The 21,990-nt window shown below is 38.8% G+C and overlaps 1 protein-coding gene and 1 long non-coding RNA gene across 3 annotated transcripts in view; both read right to left on the bottom strand.

Moving 5' to 3' along the window:
• Positions 1-977: 977 nt before the first annotated feature.
• DUS4L (dihydrouridine synthase 4 like) overlaps positions 978-21,990 on the bottom strand; it is a 41,375-nt gene continuing 20,362 nt past the window's right edge. For both annotated transcript variants that reach the window (XM_069801845.1, XM_069801844.1), the window contains 6 exons: positions 21,805-21,905; positions 19,560-19,710; positions 14,262-14,397; positions 11,461-11,572; positions 3,381-3,481; positions 978-1,976 (listed from right to left, as the gene is read on the bottom strand). In XM_069801845.1, coding sequence (XP_069657946.1) covers positions 1,938-1,976; positions 3,381-3,481; positions 11,461-11,572; positions 14,262-14,397; positions 19,560-19,710; positions 21,805-21,905 — 640 coding nt within the window. In that variant the 3' untranslated portion in view covers positions 978-1,937. The remainder of the gene's footprint in view (positions 1,977-3,380; positions 3,482-11,460; positions 11,573-14,261; positions 14,398-19,559; positions 19,711-21,804; positions 21,906-21,990) is intronic.
• On the bottom strand, positions 16,058-19,553 carry LOC138688961 (uncharacterized). The gene is made up of 2 exons (XR_011327754.1): positions 16,814-19,553; positions 16,058-16,276 (listed from the first exon to the last, which is right to left on the bottom strand). It is a non-coding gene; the product is annotated as an uncharacterized lncRNA (long non-coding RNA).

Raw genomic sequence — 21,990 nt, 5'->3', positions numbered from 1 at the left:
TAAGCTGAGTGCCTCCAGAGAGGGACCCCCAACACTAAACTCCCTGGGCAATTATACCCTTACAATCTAAGTTCCTGCCACTCACACAATAGTCTGGTCCAGCAGTAATATTTGGGTCTGGGGTCATCTTCTCTCTCACTAGGTCCTTTTTCTCATCTCCAGGCAGGTTCTTTCTCTTTCCTGTTTTTTAGGCTAGTTGTTACTATGGCTCCTTTTCCTAGCTCAAAATGGGTCTGAGGCTTTCCAAATCTTCTTATTCCTCCCATCTGAGAATAGGTCAACCTTAAGCAAAAGCATTAAGCAAGCTGCAAGTTCTGCCTTATCATGAACGACTACTTTTAAGCAGCTAAGCAAAGTCCTTGAAGCCCTCCAAAACGTATTAACAGCCTCTATAATTTATATACATTCCTACGCTCACAATCTTAACCCATTATTGCCATGTGCTGTTTACATCTCATTCAGGTGTGGTCTGCATGCTCATATAGCTGAGCTTTGCCACCTTCCACAACAGACTGTAGATAATATTCTGCCATAATTTTAGATATTTCAGAAGGAGGGCATGGAGGAAGAAAAAAAGCATTCAACTACATCATAAAACCTGTGTGTATGTGGGTATTAATCTGTAGCTTTTCTTGAAAGTTTTGGTATGAGTAAACAAATCTCCAGTGTCATAGAATCTCTGAGAACACATTCTGTACTACTTCAGTGAGGATGAAGTATTTTAAAAAAACATGCATTCTTATTTAATATGCTACGTTAATATGCTTTATAGTACTTAATATGCTATGTTTAAATTCTAAGCTAAACAAATCCTATTTCCAGAGCAATCAAAACTACTCCTATGAAAGAGGCTGTATTTCCAGGAAAAGTTAAATATCACCAGGTTAGAAGTATATTTTGTTCTTTGTGTATGTACCTATTAACTCTGATGAGATAGTATATTGGCAGAAATTTAGATGAATAAACCCAGAAACTCATGAACTTAAACAATCCTTTAATATAGCAAACATATCCAACTTTCAAATATAAACTGGAACCAACTAACAAAAAAGAAACTCAAAACAACTTTCTGAATGCCAAAAAGGGCTTATGCAAAACAGTGCACATTTATTCGAGGTATCGTATCCATGAAAACAAAACAAAACAAACCCAACTATCTACATTTAAAAAGAATTTTTACTTAGCAAGGCAAAAGAAGTTAGGGGCACATACACAGTAAACAAATGTAAACAGTGTAAAAATACAGGATGTTAGAACCAACCAACCCAAAGCTTTGGTTATGAAAACTGAAATAACCCCATATATTAAAGAAAAATAAACCAGAGGCATGCAAAATATTGTTAAAATACATTCATCCATGTGGCTAAGTGAAAGTCACAAGCTAGTGAGATGGATTTAGAAATGCAGTTTTCCTTCTTTCTTTATGTTCCTTAGATTGATTGTCATTCAATTTTCCACTGAAGTGGAATGGCTGATGAAAACCTTTCAGCCTTCTTAACAAACTGGTAACTGAGTTTTTGAAGACTCCAAACAGGTGTTGCAAAGGAGGTTTAGGTAATTGTGTTTTTATGACATAGCATGATACACAACCTCACTCAAATGCTACAAACAAATAGTGCATGATCTGTTACCATTCTGGAAGGCAATAGCTTGGAGAACAGTCAAGTTGCTCCAGATGGAATTGAAAGATTTTCGAGTTTCTCCTCACAAGAGCAGTGACAAACTCCATGGCAAATCAGGTAAGTCACTTAACATTTTATTTGCAACACAGAATATTTTGGCAACCAAGGTATGTTAAAGGAATCTCAATAGTGACCTACAGTGCACGTGCTTTTCAGAAAACTGAAGTTTTGTTTCAGATATGCATCAGGAGCCTAAACATCACAAGGCTTTTCTCATTGAAGCAGCTGTACCGATGTCATCCGCCTTAGATGCACCTACTGGTCTTTCTTGTCTTCTGCTTCATTTAAACTGCCCTGAAAAAAGACAGATTAAAAATATTTTTTTTGTGCTTGGCAAGATCAGAAACTATTGACTCCAGATGCCATGTTTTGCCCCCTTGCAGTCATACCTGATTTGTTCACTATACACCCTTCAAAGCTGTAGTCCCATCAATACTACCCCACGACACGTGCACTTCTGACCCTAGTACAGTAACAGCCATGCAGCCGCCTTCTGCTCCCTGTTCACGTTACAGCTGAACTGTGCAGCAAACTCAGCAGAAAACATTTTCTGTTATCAGCTTATTTATCCCTAGGAGCTGCATCTACTATGTGCTCAGTACCTTCTGTTCTTTCCATTCAGAGGCAAACACAGAAAACTGCAAGGATGTGTGTTCTAGACCACAAGGCTGTTAGAAATGCAGCAGGACTACTACGGCTCATTACACAGGGAAGCACAACAAAGATAGGACATGCATGGTGGTCTTAATTCAAATACAGAGATCAGTTGAGCAATCTCTCTAAGAGTATAGGGTGAGGCTGGGAATCAGTAAGCAGCTTTACAGAGTACAGGAAAGATTATAACCAGCTCAAATTTGCCTTTTTGGTTTTTAATTTTATTAATACAGGACCAACAAATAGCTCCTCTTGAAAAGCAGGTCACCATAATTTTAACATCAATCGTATTTTCTTCCAAGCCCATTCTTTGTAAACAGGTTAACTTTCATTTTTATTCAATTTTGGTTGAACTCTGAGACAGATGTTATGTACGGAACATACAAACACCTGTCAGACAACTTAAAGAACCAGGCAGGGCTCTCAGTTCTACAAGAAATAATTACTGCATATATTATGGGTATTATAGCCATGCACATATGCAAACTGAATCAAACTGCTAATTCAGCTTTTGCTTGCTATGTAGGTTTTTTATTATTTTGTACTTCAGTTTGAATTTTTATAGTAGCCTGTTTTTAGCCTAGGCTTGGGGTTTTTGTTTTGGTTTTGTTCTTGCATATCAACAGTATTGCAACATTTATAATCCAGTATTGCAAAAACATGTTTAAAGAGCAAACAAAATAAAATTACTCTTATATATACCACACACACACACTACTCCTATCATTTTCTTACAAGATTTCAGTTTGATCATCACGTGCAAAACTACCTGAATCTTATTTCCCAAGTGACAGCAAAATTGAGTCTAACAATGACCTGAGCTTTGTCACCTGAAGTGCAAAAAAGAAAATGCTCATAGCTTAGCCGTCCAGTCCTTGAAAAACAAAATTCTACCATTTTGATAAAGTTTAAGGAGGGTTGCCCATTGTAACTTTATGCTAAAGATTTTGGTAAATTCTCTTGCATAATAAATAACCAACAAGCAGAATTTTGCTGGTACAATTTCAGAACATCATGCTCATATAGCCATCCAGAACTACCTACCTGAAGCCGTTCATATTCTTTCATCAGATGATCATATTCTCTTTTAAGGCCTTCAGACTGCTTTTTAACTGCAGTCACTTCATTATTTGCCTTGTGGAGAGCTGTAAAATATCAGAATTCTTGTTTTAATTATTACTTATATTCCTGCAGTTCCTCAGAGCCCTAGTTATGTGTTAAGGCTCCACTGCACTAGACAGTCCTTCCTCTAAAAAAAGCTTAAATTTGAAACAGAGCATCACAGATGGACACAGCAAGAGATGTGCAGGACAGGAAGGGGAAAGAGAATGGCTTGTGTTCAGGAAGAGCAGCGCAAGGAACAGGAAGGGGTTGTAAGAAAGGTAAGAGCAAGACCAATAAACTGTTGACAGAGGTGACAAGTTAGTGATGACTACAGTGTTCTGCCAATTTGCAGAGACAGTTCTAGAAAAACAAAACTCTACAACCCCCAAACCAAAACTGTTAGCCCTCTTAAAACAAAGAGGAAACTCAAACATTGAGCAAGACTTTAGCAAAGCAACTGAGGCCATCTATAATATGTGGGGGAAAAAGAGAGAGATAATACATTATTATTGTAGCATAGACCCCTCTTTTTCACCCTGCTATATATTTTACCATGCATGAGTGAATTCATTAGAAGCATCACTTCATGGATGAGAAGACAGAAATGGTGGTGGTAGGGTAGACAACTGTGAACAGTTTTTTAATGCGATAGAAAGTAATTATTACTCTACTCACAATCTCAACAGCAATAAACTGAGAGCATGTCTCTGCTGCAGTACAAAACTGCCCAGGACTCCATAGGGGCTAATTTACAATGCAGGGTACATCAGCATAAAGTTTCATGAAGCCATTACTCCTAAGCTGTCATGTAAACATTCAAATAAGGTCATTTAGACATTTTTATATTTCTCTGCTATAGGTATCTCAGGCATCTTTATATTTCTCTGCTGTAGCAGCACAGGCATACCCTAAACTTGATCTATTCATGCTAAAACAGAGAAACATTGTTAATGACCTATAAGGCTGCCTCACACAGCCGTATTTAAAAAACAAATCTCAATGGTACAAACAAAAAAAGAAACATTTGCAGTTTTCTGTGTTCCAAAAATGTGGATCTATCCCTCAATCATGAGCTCCCTGAGAGAGACTGTTCTTTCCCAGAGACCTCCAAGACACTCAGGAATTGCACCACCTCTGTAAGAGCCTGCTCTCAAAGGATGAGGAGCTAGATGTGTTTTTTGTTAAGCACCTAGCTACAATCACTCCGGTCTGAACCATGTTTCTCTTTGGGTGCTAGTTCCTGAAACATCAGAACACAAGATTTGACCACTCTCCTACATGCAAAAAGGAAAACTCCCTCCACCAGCATTTCTGCTATTTTCAATTAATTTGAATGCATAGATTCAAAATCATTCTCATTTTAAAGAAGTCTGCAAGTGGTTTTCCAGTAATAGGATTTTTACCTAGTCTGAAATTCTGGTCTACTGAAGTTAATTACGCTTATGTCTATTGATTCCATCATGGTCAAAAATTCATCCCATCTCTTTACATCCTCTCATTTCCATACTCTGACACAGATATCCTTCATCATTTAATGCATTCTTGACAGCATCAATACAAAAAACATTTTCTAAAGGTTTGGTATTTGGAATAACCATGATTTCCACGCATCTGACAAGTCAAACCCCATTGCATTTACTCTCTCTCTCTGATCTTGCTACTGTTTAAAATATTCAACACTAAAATTTGGCTATCACTCTGAAGTAAACTTGTGACAATTTGATAAGCTTCTGAATTTTAAGTTGTAGACAAAAAACATACGCATATGCCATTTTGCCTCTAATCTTTTAATTAGAAAGCTAAATTTTGCCTTTGTTTAAACGTTCTTGTACATAGTAAGCTATAGTAAAAATAAGCAATACTTCATTTCTGGAGAAGTCATAACTCAATGTTATTAATCTAATACTATTTATCTGTTTACAAGCAGCAGCACAGTAGTTTAGCTGCAACTAAAAACTATGGTATCTTTAAAACATGAATAAAATATCTAAAAGTATCTGCAAACCAAGAGAGCAAACAAGCAACAGCATTGTTTCAATGTTTTGACCAAAACAGATGTATGACAGGAATACCTCACCTAACCCTGGAAGAAGAAAAAGCAAAGAACAAGATTGTCCTTTCCACCTGTGTTGGCTATGGACAAAAAAACCCCCAAAACAACAAAAAACAACAAACCAACAAACTCAGACTCATTCCTGTTGGGGCCACACAATAAAAAGGAGTGTCACATCTCTGATGATGTGAATTCCCCAGCGTACCAACTTTTCTGGATGTCTTCTTGTCAAGCAAGAGAGACCATCCATACATCACTGCTGAACTATTTTACATCACTACTGAACTATTTTGCCATTGCATGAGCACTGCAGTGCAGCCAAGTCGATCATACAGGTATATTGTTTGTCATATGGATCGTATCATATGAACACTGATCCAGCACAAAACAGAAGATCCTTTGTGTGCATAATACAGTCAGTTATTACTTCTGACTTCCATCTGGCCTGTTACTTTGCCTCACAGGAGACAGAACAGCTGGACTGGCAGCAAGCAAAACCCAACAGCTAATTGTTCCTACCAAGTAAATGCATGAGCAGGTAAGGAGGTGAGAATGCTACTTCTACATTAATGCAGCTAATGAGAGGAATAGTCACTAAGTCCCAAAACTGGAACCCAGCCTCAGTACTGTGAGAGGTGGGCTATCCTTCTCCATTCCTTCCCCTTCCCTTCAAAGAAAAATCAACCAAAATATTCTTTGGCAGTATATCAACAGAAGACATTTATGGAAAACTTCATCCCTTTACACTGAATGTGTGACTGCAGGTCCATAAACTAATGTAACGTGTACAATCTGGGAGAAGTAGAGAACTTGTCCTTCCCTTACCACACTCTCTGTATCCTTTTCCAGGATAGATAGTTTACTTCAGATTCCTTTCAAGTTGAAGCATGATGAGGAATAAAATTGCTCTGAAGACGTTACCACAGCCCAGCAGCTATAGCATTTCTATTACCTTCTCATTTCAACAAGGATGGAGAACCAAACAGTAAAACAAAACCAAACAGCAACAAAAGCAACCAATGATTCTTTGGGCATTTCCCTGCACAACTACTAGTCCTGGTCTGACTAAATCACTTGACTTACAGTGCTTGCTACTAAGGAAACGATCTGGAACTTAAATTAGCATTGCTCACAATACAAGTCTAAAACCCAAGTGATTTGGACTAGTTTAAGACTAAGAAAGACCGCTCTCTTTTAGGAGTCTTCAAGTTGAGAAAGAGCTATTCACATTTAAGAATCTAGGCACTGACGGGACAAGAGATTTGCCAACAAATACGCTGTAAAGCTGGGAACACAACTCCAGTCAAGTAATTCCATACTAATTCTGAATTCTCTTCTTAAGATGTGATGGTCAGATAAAGTTTAAAAAGAGAAGGCACGGCCAAAAAATTACATACAAATTTGCTTGAAGTACCTTTCACAACATCAAATGAAATTTTGTTACAAAAGGGATGTTACAGCATAAATGACCTTGTTTAACAAAACCATCCTTGCTGTATGCAGTGCCATCCCTTCGAATCAACAAATATGAATATCAACTCTTGCTGCATGTGACATTGTGCAATGGCTCTCAACCAAGGTTATGATCTCACAGTTAAAAAGTAAGGTTAAGTGAAATGGACTTTGTTTCTAAACCTCCCTCTGACATTGGCTAAATAACATGAGATGGTGGCCAATTCTTTTAACTTGTATTTCCTATTCCCAGCTTACAAAAGAAAGCTGATAGGGTTTTTTTGGGGGGGGGGGAGGGAGGGGTTTGTTTTTAAAAACTGGAGTGCATCAGTTGAGCTCATAAATATAGTTTTCCTACATGGCACTAGCCTGCCTGGCAACACAAAGGCCAAGCTGAACTCTCCCTGGCAGCAACAGTTCTATGAACTGTATTCCTAATGTCTGTATTGTTTATATCTTTCTAACACCTAATAATCTTAGCATTTAAGTGAAAATTGTACATCTGTACATGCATACTTTCTAGAATAGTTAACAATTAAAATCTATTTCAAAACTAGCCCTCCACATGAATTGTTGCTCTCTTATTGTCTCCTACAACACCATGCAACCATGAAACAAAAAGCACTCGTGATGCATTCTGTACACAAAACAAACCTCATTAATGGATGCATGGACTTTTCATCAGAATTTCATCCTGCCCCACTGTATGCCTATGGCAATATATAAATAGAGAGTATTTTCAGAAAAAGTTGAACTAAAGCTCAAAAGCATCTAAATGACTTTGATGAGTCAGTACACATTTCACAAAGTGAAATCCTAATGCCAGAGACAAAGAAATGGTCTTTGGATTTTGTCTCAGTGTGGCACTACAGACTTGGCTCAAAGATGCCATAAGGTCATAGCTCAGTAACTGCACACAGGTGCTGGGGACCGCAATGCCCATTATGCTACATCAGATGCAGGCAGAAGGTTTAGGTGTGTGTCATTTGCTACGAAACACCATTAGAAGAGTGAGGGGTCAACGAGTTGGGCAGGAGTCTGCCACCAGTGTGTTCTGCTGCAAGACTTGATCAATACTAGTTGTTCTGTATAAATTTCTGTAGTATAAATGAAGCTGTAGCCTTTACCACACACTAGGACAGCGTCACCAAAAAAATGACCAGAGACAGAAGGTGAAACAGTACAGCATTGCAGAAGTCTCCCTCCTGCCCAAAGGGTCCCATAGTAACAAATGGACATTTCACACATCAGCATTTCCACAGTGTGGGATCTGTAAGTGAGAAAAGGAAGTTAATGGACCAAAAGTCCTGCTCCTGCCCCTAACCCAAGGACCACTGTAAGGACAGCTGCTTTATGAAATTCTCTCAGACTCTGACCTCATACCCAGTTGCAGATAGTTTGTTTTATTGTAGCTTTTTGGATTGTTTTCAAAACTATCAAAATGAAACCATATCATAGCACCTCTTCTTTACCCAGAAAATTCCTGTAGGTTTGAGACCAGCAGCCATACTGAGCACCTTTAATCATCTGAATCAACATTTTGTTAGAAATATGTCAAAAGTGTAGCAGGAGAAACATTTTCAACACCTGCACTGGGTGCTCCTATGAGTACATATATTTATTTCTAGGTATCAGTGAGACATTTTTCATAATATACAAGTGTATCAATAAAATACCGTCTTGGAAGGTTTCTAAACAGTCATGTTATTACATGTCCAGGTATGCTAAAAATGGATTTAGGCTCTGAAAGTGCTAGCCCCACTGCTGGGTGCCTATAAACCCCCCCAGTATGTGGGTCTGCAATAATGTAGTGAAGAACTAGCCCCCTTTCCTTCACTTCCACAATAAAGCAAAAAAGGGCATCAAGGGGGATAGGAAAGTCAAGTCTGAAAAGAAAACAAATTTGGCTGAGATCTTTGTCCCTCATTTCCAACTTTTCCTCAGATTTTAGTAATTTCACTACTCAGCCTCTTTGTCTTGTATTTTCATTCTTCCTCCCCACCTGCCTAGAGCACAGTAGGTGGCAAAATGTCTTCCTAACTTCGGATTTCACTTATGGTTAAGTGGACAAAAAAAAGGTAGACTATGTTTCCTGTAAAAGGTAGAAAGCTGAAGAACTAGAGATGAGTCTCATGAAAGTCTGCAATAATCACTGTCTACACTATAATCTCAGTCAGAATTTCAGAAAGAGGAGACAAAGATTTTCTCTGCCAGAAGTTATAAATACTGCATCAAAACTTTACAGAAAATTTGGGTCTCCCCTGAAGTCATAGCACTAATCTGATACTAAACTGCATTATTTAAACGTAAAGCAGACCTACTCTTAGGAAGCAGACTTACATTTAGGATTCCTCCTAGGTGCCACTCTATTGAGGTAACCCGCCTTTCAACATGTGGCCTACTATAAGGTAATATAAACCCTATCACCATGCATAAGTTGCTTAACAAATGTACCAGACCAGAGCAATGGATATTCAAAACTGCTCTCTGAAAAATATTATACTTGTTTTTCTTCCAAGCATCAAAAAAACCCCCAAAACCCCAACCAAACAAGAACAAAATCCACATTTCTGACTCTTACTGAGCCTATAGCTGAAAAAACAAACAAACAGAAAATCCCCCAAAACCAAACCAGTAAAGTTTTCCTTTTTATACTAATTTTGCCTTGTTTTATTACTAGGTGACACCCCTGACACTCTTCCCCAGCCCCCAATTTCATGGATTGGACTTTGTGGACACAACGGAAAGGTTACTTTAGTCAGGTGAGCTCAGTGGCATGAAACAAATTGTTAAGAAGAAGTAAAACAAGCTTTTCAATCTCAGCTTTGATTTTGTGTAACGCATTGCTCGCACTTAGCGAGCATGGAACTCAACATTCACCTGCTCAGTTGCAGAAGTTTCAAAAGAAAACAGTAAATTTGATTCACATTAAATCTCTAACACTCCATAGAAAGCTGTGCCTACTGATGTGGTTATTAACAAGTACTTTAAGCTTTCTGGCTATCAGTTTGATCAAAATAACGTATAAGAAAACTTATTTTTTTTATAAGATAGACATACCTTAACACCATCTAGCTGACGATGGTAATTAACATAACCATGGGATTTTCTGTTTTGGCAATGAGGGGGATGGCATCAGGGGAAGGATTTTAAGTATTTTCCTATTCATTCCTTAAAGAGACCCTCTCCTCCACTTTCCCCCCCTAATAACAGACTCAAGCATGCCTTAATTTATACATCTTTTGGATGGACAACAGCCCACAGGGAGAATGCAGCTGAAGCAGCATGTGGTAAATCTATTTATTCCTTAGCTTTCTCTAGCATTCCTGACTGAAAAGCTTACATTATACTAGTGTTACAGACCACCAGTTAGTTTAAATAAAACATACGCATTTAAGTTTTTCATTGATCCTGTCACTTCAAAGGCAGTTTTCCCCCCTTTCTTTAAGAAAACAGCAGGAGAGGGAAAGCCCACAATCAAACCTGCCTGAGAATGTGAACTAATGAGACTCTCTATTTAAGGATTCTTGTTGCTTCAATCCCAGCTGAAAACAGCTGTTCTACAGTTCTTGTTCGTCTTCCCAGTGGACAATGAAAAATGATTCATGAAATATTTGTTGTTATTCTTACAGCTTTGTTGCAGTGCCATGCAATATAAAAGCAGGGCTGTGTTTTGATGACAACATGTTATCTGGTACCACAAAAATCTATATTTTGTTACAGTCTGAACATCTGATTAATGCTTACAAGGTCACAGGCAGTGTTATCTTAAAAACACTAATTTCAGATGAGCAGGTGTTCATAAGCATCACACACCTTGACAGATCCCAGTAAGACAGAACCAAACAGGTAAAATCTGCTTCTGTCTCAATTTGGGTTGCCAAGAAAGCAGTTTTGACAACCTAAACCTTAAACACGGAAGCTGCTAACAAAAGTATTATGTTACAGATTGCAAGGCATGTTTCCTTGTAGACAAAAAAAAAAAAAAAAAAAAATTTAAAAAAAAAAGCTAATGCCTCTGCTGCAGGAGATATATAAATTTAGAATACTAGTCAAGCACTTTTCTGCTGACTGAAACCCTACTTTACAGAAAAACCCTCAACCATATACTTCCCCATTTTATACAGGGAGAGTGGCTGATATGTACGACATGAAAGATCATGCCTAAATCTGATGCCTATAAGCAACCTGCAATTGATTCCATATCCTGGTCATGTCATTGATGAAGACGAGTCAACACCACTTAAATATATCAGTTCAATTTGTTAATTGTAATTATTAACAATTAATAATTAAGGTGCTCAAATTACACATTTTCATAATGAAAACATTTACTAAAATATAGGAATGACAACGGCATGTTTTTCCAGTTCCTAGTCAAATGTGAAGAAACCCCAAGCCAAGTGTTGTGTAAATTGATGAAGTTAGTTAATGCTATACCTAGGATAAATTTTTGACATCCAGTGTTGAAATCATCTTTTTCTTAATTGCAAAGAAGTCCTAACCAATACTTACCATCTGATGTCATCTGTAGCTCTGCTTTCAAATGTTCAACTTCTTTCTTCAACTTTTCATCAGTTGCTTCTGCTGACTCTTTCTTTTTACTGCTTCCTTTTTCACTCAAGGCCTGTTAAAAACAGTTGCTACAATTAATTTTGGTTTTGTTAGTCTTATATTAATGCCAAACAACCAGAGAATGTCAGCCTTGATCTTGCAAAGTGACAGGTTTTATCAAGCGCTAACATGACACAGGCAGATACTCAGTCATTCTGGGAAAAAAAAAAAAGCTCAATGTTTTAAGTTGATAGTAATGGCATACCTGTAGTAGTATGGCATTACCTCCTGTGTAAAAGTACTTTGTATCTCTGCATCAAGCCCACAGCTCCTGTTTAGGTTACAAATGGCTTTTCCAGAAGACATACACTGGGACTGCAAGTGACAGAACACTGCCATGTTTATGCGCAACTTGTTCTAATAATTTATTCTGGTTTAAATGATGTAATACACCACAAATCTCTCCTTGTAGGTTTGCAGCTACTTCTTCAATCTTCAGAATACCTCAATACCCAGATAAGATTTCCACTGAAACTCAAGAAAAAATGAGGAAAGGATTCAGGAAGAGCCCTGTAAGTACTAGACACAAGAGCAGTTTACTCCCTGTACCCCCGTACTCTGAAAATGTAGGCACTACTATACTTATGCATGCTTTTATCATTAAGGCAATTGCTACTGATGACTTAAAGTATCACATGTTAAGGATTATACCCCATAATTAGACTCTTTGCTCATAGAGCCTCTATTATCCAACCAAGCATCATCTCTGTTATGAAAATGGCAAAAGAAGTGGTGAATGCTTAATGGGAAAAGTAGAACAACTGAGATGAACAGCTGTTAGGTGAACTCCTGATATTAGAGCTTACTGGGCACAGGTGGGAGCAGAGTGGAAAGATTACTTTAGGAAGAAGGAAAAGAACTGTTTATAAAGACTGGGAAACAATCCAAAGAAAAGAGCTGAACAAAGTTTTCCAGAAGCTATTTAACCAAAGAGCAGAGACTGCATTTGACTGTGGGTAACAAAACCATAGCCAATTTGTCATGAAATTGGCCACAGATTGCCTCCTTTACTTTGTGCTCACCTCCTTCTATTAATACACAAACAGTTATTTCTGTAAACTTTTATCTCAAATCCTGTGCTCCAGGGAACCTCTGAACAGGAGGCAGTGCAGACCTAGCACTTACAGTAATTATACATACAGCCAGTGCCTTATATGCAATTGCTCTTGCCTCTGTCTGATGCTGGAATGAAGCACACTTGTAAATGAACACAAATGCAGGGGTCAAGCCACAGAGGAAACTAAGTTATAGCATCTCGAAAAAGTTAAAATAATCCAACTCTAAACACCTTACATCTCCAGCGCAATGGAGATCCAGCCACAGTATGCTGTCTGTACCTGTGGCTACCACTGTTTTTGCAAACCATGCAATCAAACACATAAATAGAAACAGACAGAAATACAGTTTGCAGTTTCTGGCTATCGCTTACAAGCGGCTAAGAGAATGTGTTGCTAAGAGAATGTGAAAGCAGAACAAAAAGAGGACTTTTGGCCAAATCCCAACAGGACAGACAGGGAAAAAGAAAAAAAAAAAAAAAAAGCACCAGCATGCAGTAAAGAGACAAATTCCATGGCAGAGGGAGGGAGTCCGGATAATTTTGACAAAATACCAAATCCCAAAATTTTGGAATAATTTCATACTTGGGAAATACCTAACACACCCCCTAGTGATCCTTGTTTTACAACACCTCTCAAACAACTGGATTTTTTTGCATCCCTTCTAGTACTTTTTGTCCAGAGTCTGTTCTCTTTGTCTGAAGATTTATTGCAAAAAAGTTAGTGCTGGTAACCATAGACACTGCTTCAGACAAACTGGAAGGAAACCTGTACACACCTGCAGTGAATTTTGTTTTGACAATGTGCCAGACTGAAGAATGCTGTAAAATTCTTCATACCCTGGATATCTGCACTCTAGCTTATAGTTCAATCTCTTCCAACAGAAGTCAAACTAACCAATTACAAGAAAAGATTTCATACATTTATCTTTATCTGACTTCCCTTCCTGTGTACTTCCTACTTATATTGAACAGACAAATGATAGCTTAATTTTCTCCATTCTTCTCATAAAAATAACATATCTTTGGTCCATTGGTGGTTCTTTTAAGTAAGAAATTTTTGGCAATATCTTCATTAATACTATGGCAGTGCCTTACTGAGAAAGGAAGGTATTAGGAAATTGGCTGACCCACCATAAAAATAGATGCAAGAATACAAAATGACAATAAATATGAAAGACCATTTTTACAAGTTAGAAAAGACATTTCAGGACTGGAGCAAATCCTATTTAGAAGAAACAGCCAGCAGAAGAACAGATACACTGTAGGCTTTTCCATACTGGACTGCTATAGCCCTGACCTAAACAGCCAACTGTTTAGGATAAAAAAAAATAAAATTAGTGTCCCCCTCTACTTTGCTACAATTAAATTCAGAGAAATATTTTAAGACTATATTGCTACTTTGATGAAATTTGTACAGGAAAGAAAGAACTTCATTTATTTGGATTACTTTAGTTTTCTTTGCTAATAAAATGCTACTGAAATTTGTATTCAGTATTCTGAATTACATATTATAAGAACACTGTTCTTCCTTTTTTCACCAGAAGAAAAAAAATGAACAAACATCATTCAGTAGCAAACCATCCCCAGTGTATTTTGTACTAACTACTTGCTGTATAAGAAAATAACAAAAAAAGTTCAAAGATACCTCCTGCAGCCTTTCATTCTCGGCCATGTATTTTTTGGCTGCTTCAGTAGCATCGTTGACTTGCATTTCCAGAGCTGCATGCGATGCCATCCCTTTTGCCAACTGAGTAAGAAGGGTAACAGTACGCCTCAATACACTGGTGAAGAAACACAGTGAACAGCACAGTAATTCACAGCACAAATTAAAAAAAAAACCAAAAACCCAAACCACCTCCTGTTCTCTCTCTCCGCATTAGATGTGAAAACAAAACCACAAGAGGACTGTTTAAGCACCTGAAGGGAAACATCCAGGCTCATCGACGACACATAATATTACAATAAGAGACTGAAAAGATTTTCATCCATCAAAAAATCTGATTTTTACCTGATGCAGAACCTCCCTCCTCCCAAAAACCTACAGCCATTAAGGGGTCAGAGACCTGCTTGCTTAAAGGCTGAAATACTTTTACATGACCCAGTGTTTTAAATAGGATGGATCTCTGAATACAAGACACAAGCAACATGTTACGGTAATAAGTACAGTGCAAACCCCCCCCCCCCCCAACTTTATAAAAGGCCTTACAAGAATAAAATTAGCAATGTGAGCATATTAATCTTCAAAGTACTCTGTCAATACTGTATAAATCAGAACACGAATGAATGTCAGCACTCATATGGCACCTCAAATCTAAGCTTTGCAAATACCTCCCTTGATTTGATCTAGTGATTGCCTCTTTGTATCACTACTTTCATTTTTCATCTTGGAGTCTTTCAAAGCAGTATGTTGCTGAATCAAGGAAAGGCCAAAGCAACACTGAATTAAATTAATTCCTGTAATATAACTATGCAGCTGCTCTTCAAAAGAAATGTGAAAATCCAAGTAATTGGCTTTTTCATAACTGAAAGCATATTAATAGACCTTTTGGCTTTCATGGTAAGCCCTCCCCCCTGCTTTTTCATTGAAAGGTAATTTTCTTACTTTTTTTTGTTTTAATAAAAAAGTTAAAGTCTCCATGTCACGACTTTTCCAAGGGTTAGCATGTTTTACTATTGCTTATTAATTTATAGATGCAGCAGTCAGGAGTCAGTAAAACATTGTTACTAAAACAGAATCACAGAATCGTGTAGGTTGAAAGGGGGCTCTGGAGGTCATTCTGTCCAAGCTCCTGCCCAAAGCAGGGACAGGTTGAACAGATTGCTCAGAGGCTTGTCCAGTTGAGTTGCCACCATCTCCAGTGATGGAGATTCCTGCGTCTTTCAGGGTCCTTGTTCCAGTGTTTGACCACTCCTGATAGCAGAAAAAGTACTTTTTACCACAAGTCAGAATTTCCCAGGTTCCTGGCCTGTTGCCTCTGTCATTCCTGTGTGGATCCACTGAGAGCAGCTGGCTCCATCTTCTCTACATCCTACCACTAGATAGCTGTAGAAAGCAATAGGATCTCCCCTTCAATGTCTCTTTTGCTGGCTGAAGCCAAGCTCACTCATCTTCTCCTCACAGGTCACGTGTTTCAGCCCCCAGCCTTCTCGGTACCCTGCTGCGTACTCCAGTATTTTGGGGAGTCAAAACCGGAAACAATCCTGCAGCTGCAGTACCACATGTGCCAGATAGAGGGGAATGACCACTTCTCTTGACCTGCTGACTACACCCTTACTATTACAGCTCAATACATGATTGGCTGCCTACCAGGATTCCCAGGTCCTTTTCTGCAACACTGCTTTTCTACCCAGCCAGCCAGTCAGTCCCCAGCCTGGATGCTGTACATTGGTTATCCTTTAAGATGTCGGACTTTGTGTTTGCCTTTGTTGAACTTCACGACATTGCTGGCAGCACATTTCTCCAACCTGTCTAGCTCCCTCTGAATAGCAGCCCTGCCCTCCAAGATATCAACCACTCTGATTTGGTACTGTCTGCAACTTGCTGAGAGCACATTCAATCCTATCATCCATGTTGTTAATAAGGACATTAAACCGTATTGAGCCCAGTAAGGATCCCTGAGGGGCACCAGCTGGAATCTGCATTACTATCATCCTTTGAGCCTGTCGTGGTTTAACCCCAGCCAGCAACTAAGCACCACGCAGCCGCTCACTCACTCCCCCCCATCCAGTGGGAGGGGGGAGAAAATCAGGAAAAGAAGTAAAACTCCTGGGTTGAGATAAGAACGATTTAATAGAACAGAAAAGAAGAAACTAATAATGATAATGATAACACTAATAAAATGACAACAGTAGTAATAAAGGATTGGAATGTACAAATGATGCGCAGGGCAATTGCTCACCACCCACTGACCGACACCCAGCCAGTCCCCGAGCGGCGAATCCCTGCCCCCCCCTTCCCAGTTCCTAAACTAGATGGGACGTCCCATGGTATGGAATACACTGTTGGCCAGTTTGGGTCAGGTGCCCTGGCTGGGCATGAGAAGCTGAAAAATCCTTGACTCTAGTCTAAACGCTACTGAGCAACAACTGAAAACATCAGTGTTATCAACATTCTTCACATACTGAACTCAAAACATAGCACTGTACCAGCTACTAGGAAGACAGTTAACTACATCCCAGCTGAAACCAGGACAGAGCCCAAAGCCCCAGGGAATTTTCCACCCATCTTTTTTCTCCACTTCTCCAGCCCATATCCCTCCACAGTTAGGTTATCAGGATACCACAAGAGACTATATCAAAGGCCTTGCTAAAGGCACACAACATCCACTGCTCTGCCCTTTATCCACACAGCCAGACACCTCATTGCAGAAGGCAACAGGGATGATCAGGCATGATCTCTCCTTAGTAAATCCATGCTGGCTGTTCCAAGTCATTCTGTCCTTCATGTCCCTGGAAATGGCTTTGAGTAAGATTTGCTCCATAACCTTTCCATGGAGATGAGGCCGATTAGTCTCAAGTTCCCCACATCCTGCTTTTTGTCCTTGAAGGCAGGTGCAATGTTTGCCTTTCTGCAGTCACCAGGATCCTCCCCGGATCACCATGATCTTTCAAATATGACAGAGCATGGCTTTCCAATGACATTGGCCAGCTCCATCTGCGTGCAAGGATGCATCCCATCGCAGGATGCATCCTATCCTAGGATGCCATGGACTTGTATATGCCCAATCTGCTTAAGTATTCCCCAGCCGCATCTTCCATTACTGTGGGTAATGTTACATTCCCCACCAACTCTCATTAATACTATGAGGCTTGTAGAATTTGGAGGCCAAACAGCAGACCTTACCTGTAAGAAACAATGTAATGTAAGGTTGGTAATGAGACACTGAATGTCTCATTCTTTTCCATATCTTTTGTCATTTGGTCCCCTGCCCCATGAGCCCATGTTTTCTTTAGCTTTCCTTTTGTTTTCAGCTCTTCTCATCCCTCTCTGGTTCAGCATGAGGTTGGCATGGCAGAACATGGCAGGCTCTCCACATCTCCCAAGACATCAAGTCAGATTAGCAGATGAATGACTCTGTCCTACCCAGGGGACAGTCTCTGTTAACTATGACCCTCCTCTTTTTTGTTCAGACAGCTGGTAGATGAAGGCTCAGCTGGCCCCAGTACCTCCACCGATAGGAGGTAATTTTCCTCACCTGTACTCAGTGTTCTGTAATTGCTGAACCACAGATGGATAAGAGCTCTTGTTGTACTGCCAGAAGTGACAAGCTTCCAGCCTCCTCCATTTTGGGCATCTCCATCTACCACTCTTCTGGAATTCTCCTATTGGCTGATGTGCTAAAATGAACCAAAACTGACCCAAAGAATGAACTAGGGGCATCCAAGCACCCATTCGCACCTACATGTGGTCTTAACTTGCTTGGGTAATGGCAGTAGCAGTATAGGATAAGGCAACCCAAGGAACACTTTTTCCCCCTTCTCTGACAGACATTATGCCTGTTTAATGGATAAACAAAACAGCTCTACTAAGAAAAGTCCTTTGATCTAGCTACTACTGTAGGAGTATTTATTTCTTCTAAAACTTGGTGAAAGGCCAGTAGCCCAATAAAGGCCTTAAGCAAACCTCTTCAAGATCAGAACTTTTATCCACAATAAAATCTATTAGGGCCACCTGACAAGTTTTCTTCCTTGAAAGCCAAGTGGGAGTAGGATCCTGGGGGACCAGCTTTCAACTCTTGTATAGGACACAATCCAGCTATTCCTCTCTTGGAGCAGAGATCACAAACATATTTGTGCATATTTACTTAACCTTTCTGAAGGAAGACAAAGTACATGATGCACTCCTATCACTACTGTGCAAGGCTACATCCACCTTTGTTTTTTCCAAAGTTTTCCTGCTCAAGTTTTGTACAAATTTTTCCTTGACACTTCTTTATGTACAATGCTCCTCAATGATCAGCTAAAATGGCCATATGTCACTCCAATGGGAAGAAGTTTGTCAGAAGTCTCTGTGATTCCAGGCATTTCCTTGTTCTGTGTTCCTCTTGCATACCTAGGCAATGTCAAGCAGCTCACTGAAGGAATTCAGAAAAGGGTCAGCATTCTTTGCCCAGCGTCACCATAAAAATGTACAAATAGGAAGTCATCTGACCAACGTGTTTGTTTCCATTCATTCACGTTATCTGTGTCCAATTAGTTCATGTGCTCCTTGCCCAACTGAGAAGATCTGCAGGTTGTTGTGGCTACTGTGAAGATTCACAGGTAGTCTTGGCTGCTACTGCTGAGCAGTATAGAACTGTCCTTTCTGTTACCCGGTTTTATTAGCTGTATTTAAACATCCTGAAAAGGATACCGCACTTCAGATCATAATATCATAGTAGGCCAGTTGCCACAAAGTGCTTCATCTGAAATAATATCTGACACTTTCCTTGGAAGCCAGAACATTATCCTACAGTTTCTAACTTTGAGCTTTAGACAAAGCGGTTCAAGTCAGACTCAGGTTTTTAAGAACAACACAGCAGGATGCAATAATACCAGCTTGCAACATATTAAGATTATTTTAACAGTACTTCAGTTTTTGAGGTTTTTTTTAATTCCAGTTTTCTGTGTTCAAAACAAACAAAACATAGGGCATAAGTTTAAGGAAGGAAATGAGTATTCCCTGAAGAAACTTCTCCTGCAAAATACATGTTTTCTCAAGCATTCAAAATGTTTCTTTCCATGTGTTGCTCACATATCCTTCCAATCTTCAAACATTTGTAAGATATTATTTTCCCTGATCTTACTTGCCTCATAGCCAATCTGCTCATGCTTAATTCTTTAATCTCTTGAAATTGGCCTTCCAAACTTTTTATAGTTCCAAATTTTTTATAATTGTATTACTTTGTGCCATAGTTCCTGTAAGAAACATGCTATGTAGAAATTAGAAAAATGTTATACTTACAGCCAAAGAAATAAGGAAAAACCTGAGAGATAGAGGTTTCTTTGCGATCGGAAGAGTTTCATCTGAATATGATCAAAGGCATTGGTATTGACATTTGCAGCCTTTTCGTTCACATGAACGGCCGAGTACTTCCTGACTTCCCTAACAGCATCTGTAAACAAAAACAGTTTGTTCTTATTCAGATCTGTGGGTATGCATGTATGATAAACCAGACATAGTACTAGAAATACGTATTTGGACTTTCTGCTCAGCAAACAGGCATAGGACAAGTAGTGACATCACTTATCGATACTTTTTAAAGATAGGTCTTGATAAATCACTGAAGCAATATAACATACTTCCAGACATATGGCAAACCATTGCCCAAAACATGTCTGAACAGTCATTTCCAACACTTGCACTCAGCCACCAGGGATCAGGCCAAAGCAACACACTCTACAAATGTTACCAGAGACCCTACAGACAGGGTCAAAATGTCACTGCTGACAACTAAGTTAGAATCTAGCCAGTAGACAAACAGCGAGAAAACAGGAACAGAAGGGAGAAAGAAGAGGTGCCTCTGAAGTATATGCCTCATATGGAATTTGTTAGATAAGCATTTATTTTAGTAATGACAGAAGTGTCTGCTTTATGCTTGAATGAGAGGGAAAAAATTATTTCTATAACATCCATCAAAACAGAAAGACTGTAGTAACACAGTGTTGAACATAAACAGAACAGAGGGGGTAAGCTACATCTCAGCTTTCTTTCATCTGCCTTTCATCCATCTTTCCACTTCCTTTCACCTGTCATATACTCCTGATAGTTCTGCAGAAGGGCCAATACACTGCCAACAGTTTTTCAAAGGACAAAATAATTAAATAGGACTTACATCCACATAAAACCAAAACCTAATCCAGTTAAGAGTTCATATTACAATCTGTGAACTTAAGGTCATGATACATACTTAAGGCCGATAAAGCACCTAAAATCTCCTTCTGCACTTCAACAAAAATACACATTTCACGACACATCATCAGTTCTTGCAGAATATTTTGGGCATGTGTTATTAAGTTACTGCTGCATTTATCTAAGCAGGCAAAATCACCTCCAAAGAAAAGCACATGTGAAAAACATCATTTATGACTGTCTCTTTTATATTCATAAGTTATTTAGAAGGAAAAAAAAAATTTTAAGTGAAACTCCAAACAATGCAATGAAGACTAAGACCAAACAAAGTCCATATCCCTGTGCTATAGGAAGATTCTAGTCCTGCAGTAACCTATCATCTTACGCTATGGGGCAAGCATCTCATCACTGCTTTACTTTAGCCCAAATCTATCTTTCTGCAAAATCAATGACCATCGCCAACTCAATACCAAACTTTGGTCAAAGTTTTCAACAGAAGTTCAAGGGAGTAAATGAAATCCATCAGTTCTCAATCTTAGGCCATTTACTGAAGGATCCACTTCTAAGTGTAATACTAAAGATCATCTAAAATAAAAAACACATTTATTTGCAGTTCCAGTACTTTTTTTAATACTAGGACTACAGTATTGCAGTTTAGTCTGACTTTGTTATATATGCAGTGCATCTGTATGTTTCTCTCAGCAGACAATAAAATCACTCATTTTTTTCTTTGTATTTAAAGTAGCTTGGAATTAAACAGCATTTTCATTGTAAGGCGCTGGAAACACTTCTCTCCAATCCATGGCTGAGAACTACTTCTACCACTGAAACACAGGAGAACTATTTCCATCACTGAATACGGGAGATGCTTACCACACAAAGCAGCCAGGAAAGACATTAAATTAAATCAGTCAGGCATATGGTCATCATTCAAGCTCCAGTTTCACTAAAGCTTTACTCCTACTTGATATGCCTTAGGATCTACTTATAACAAATGTAGCCAACAGCTGTTTTGTATCTGTGCTGAGCAAAAGCACTCAAATAGCCCAGGGCTTTGATACAATCTTCTGGGCTTCTATTTCAACAGCAACCAAGAGAAAGAGTGCCATCTACTGCATGTTGCGCAGCTCAGCCAAATTCTGGTATCAAACATTTCAAGTTCATTTACTTGTGTGAGAAAGTGAAACCAAGAGCAACCTAGACCAAGCCAAGCCCTCTCCTCTTCCATTCTACTGTAGAACTTTTAAACGAATTAGCTGACTTACATTAGGCTTGAATCCTTTCAATTAATCTACTGCCATGAACTCCATATACCAGGTTTTTTTCCCCATTTGTTAAGAAATTACTTAACACTTACCAAGAAACAAGACGATCAGTAAAACTATTATTGTAAGGAACATCTTGTTCCAGAAAACTGCCATTTTGCTCCATAGCGGAATCATAAAAATCTTCTGCCATCTGTAAAATAGCATTGTGTTATTCAAAAATAATTAAACACTAAAAGAAGAGCATAATAACCTCACAGAAGAGAGCCTTGTTATTG

Source organism: Haliaeetus albicilla, chromosome 14, assembly GCF_947461875.1.
Source record: "Haliaeetus albicilla chromosome 14, bHalAlb1.1, whole genome shotgun sequence".
NCBI classification, from domain to species: domain Eukaryota; kingdom Metazoa; phylum Chordata; class Aves; order Accipitriformes; family Accipitridae; genus Haliaeetus; species Haliaeetus albicilla.
Note: the sequence above shows the minus strand (reverse complement) of the source record. Positions and strands in the feature narration are given on the sequence as shown.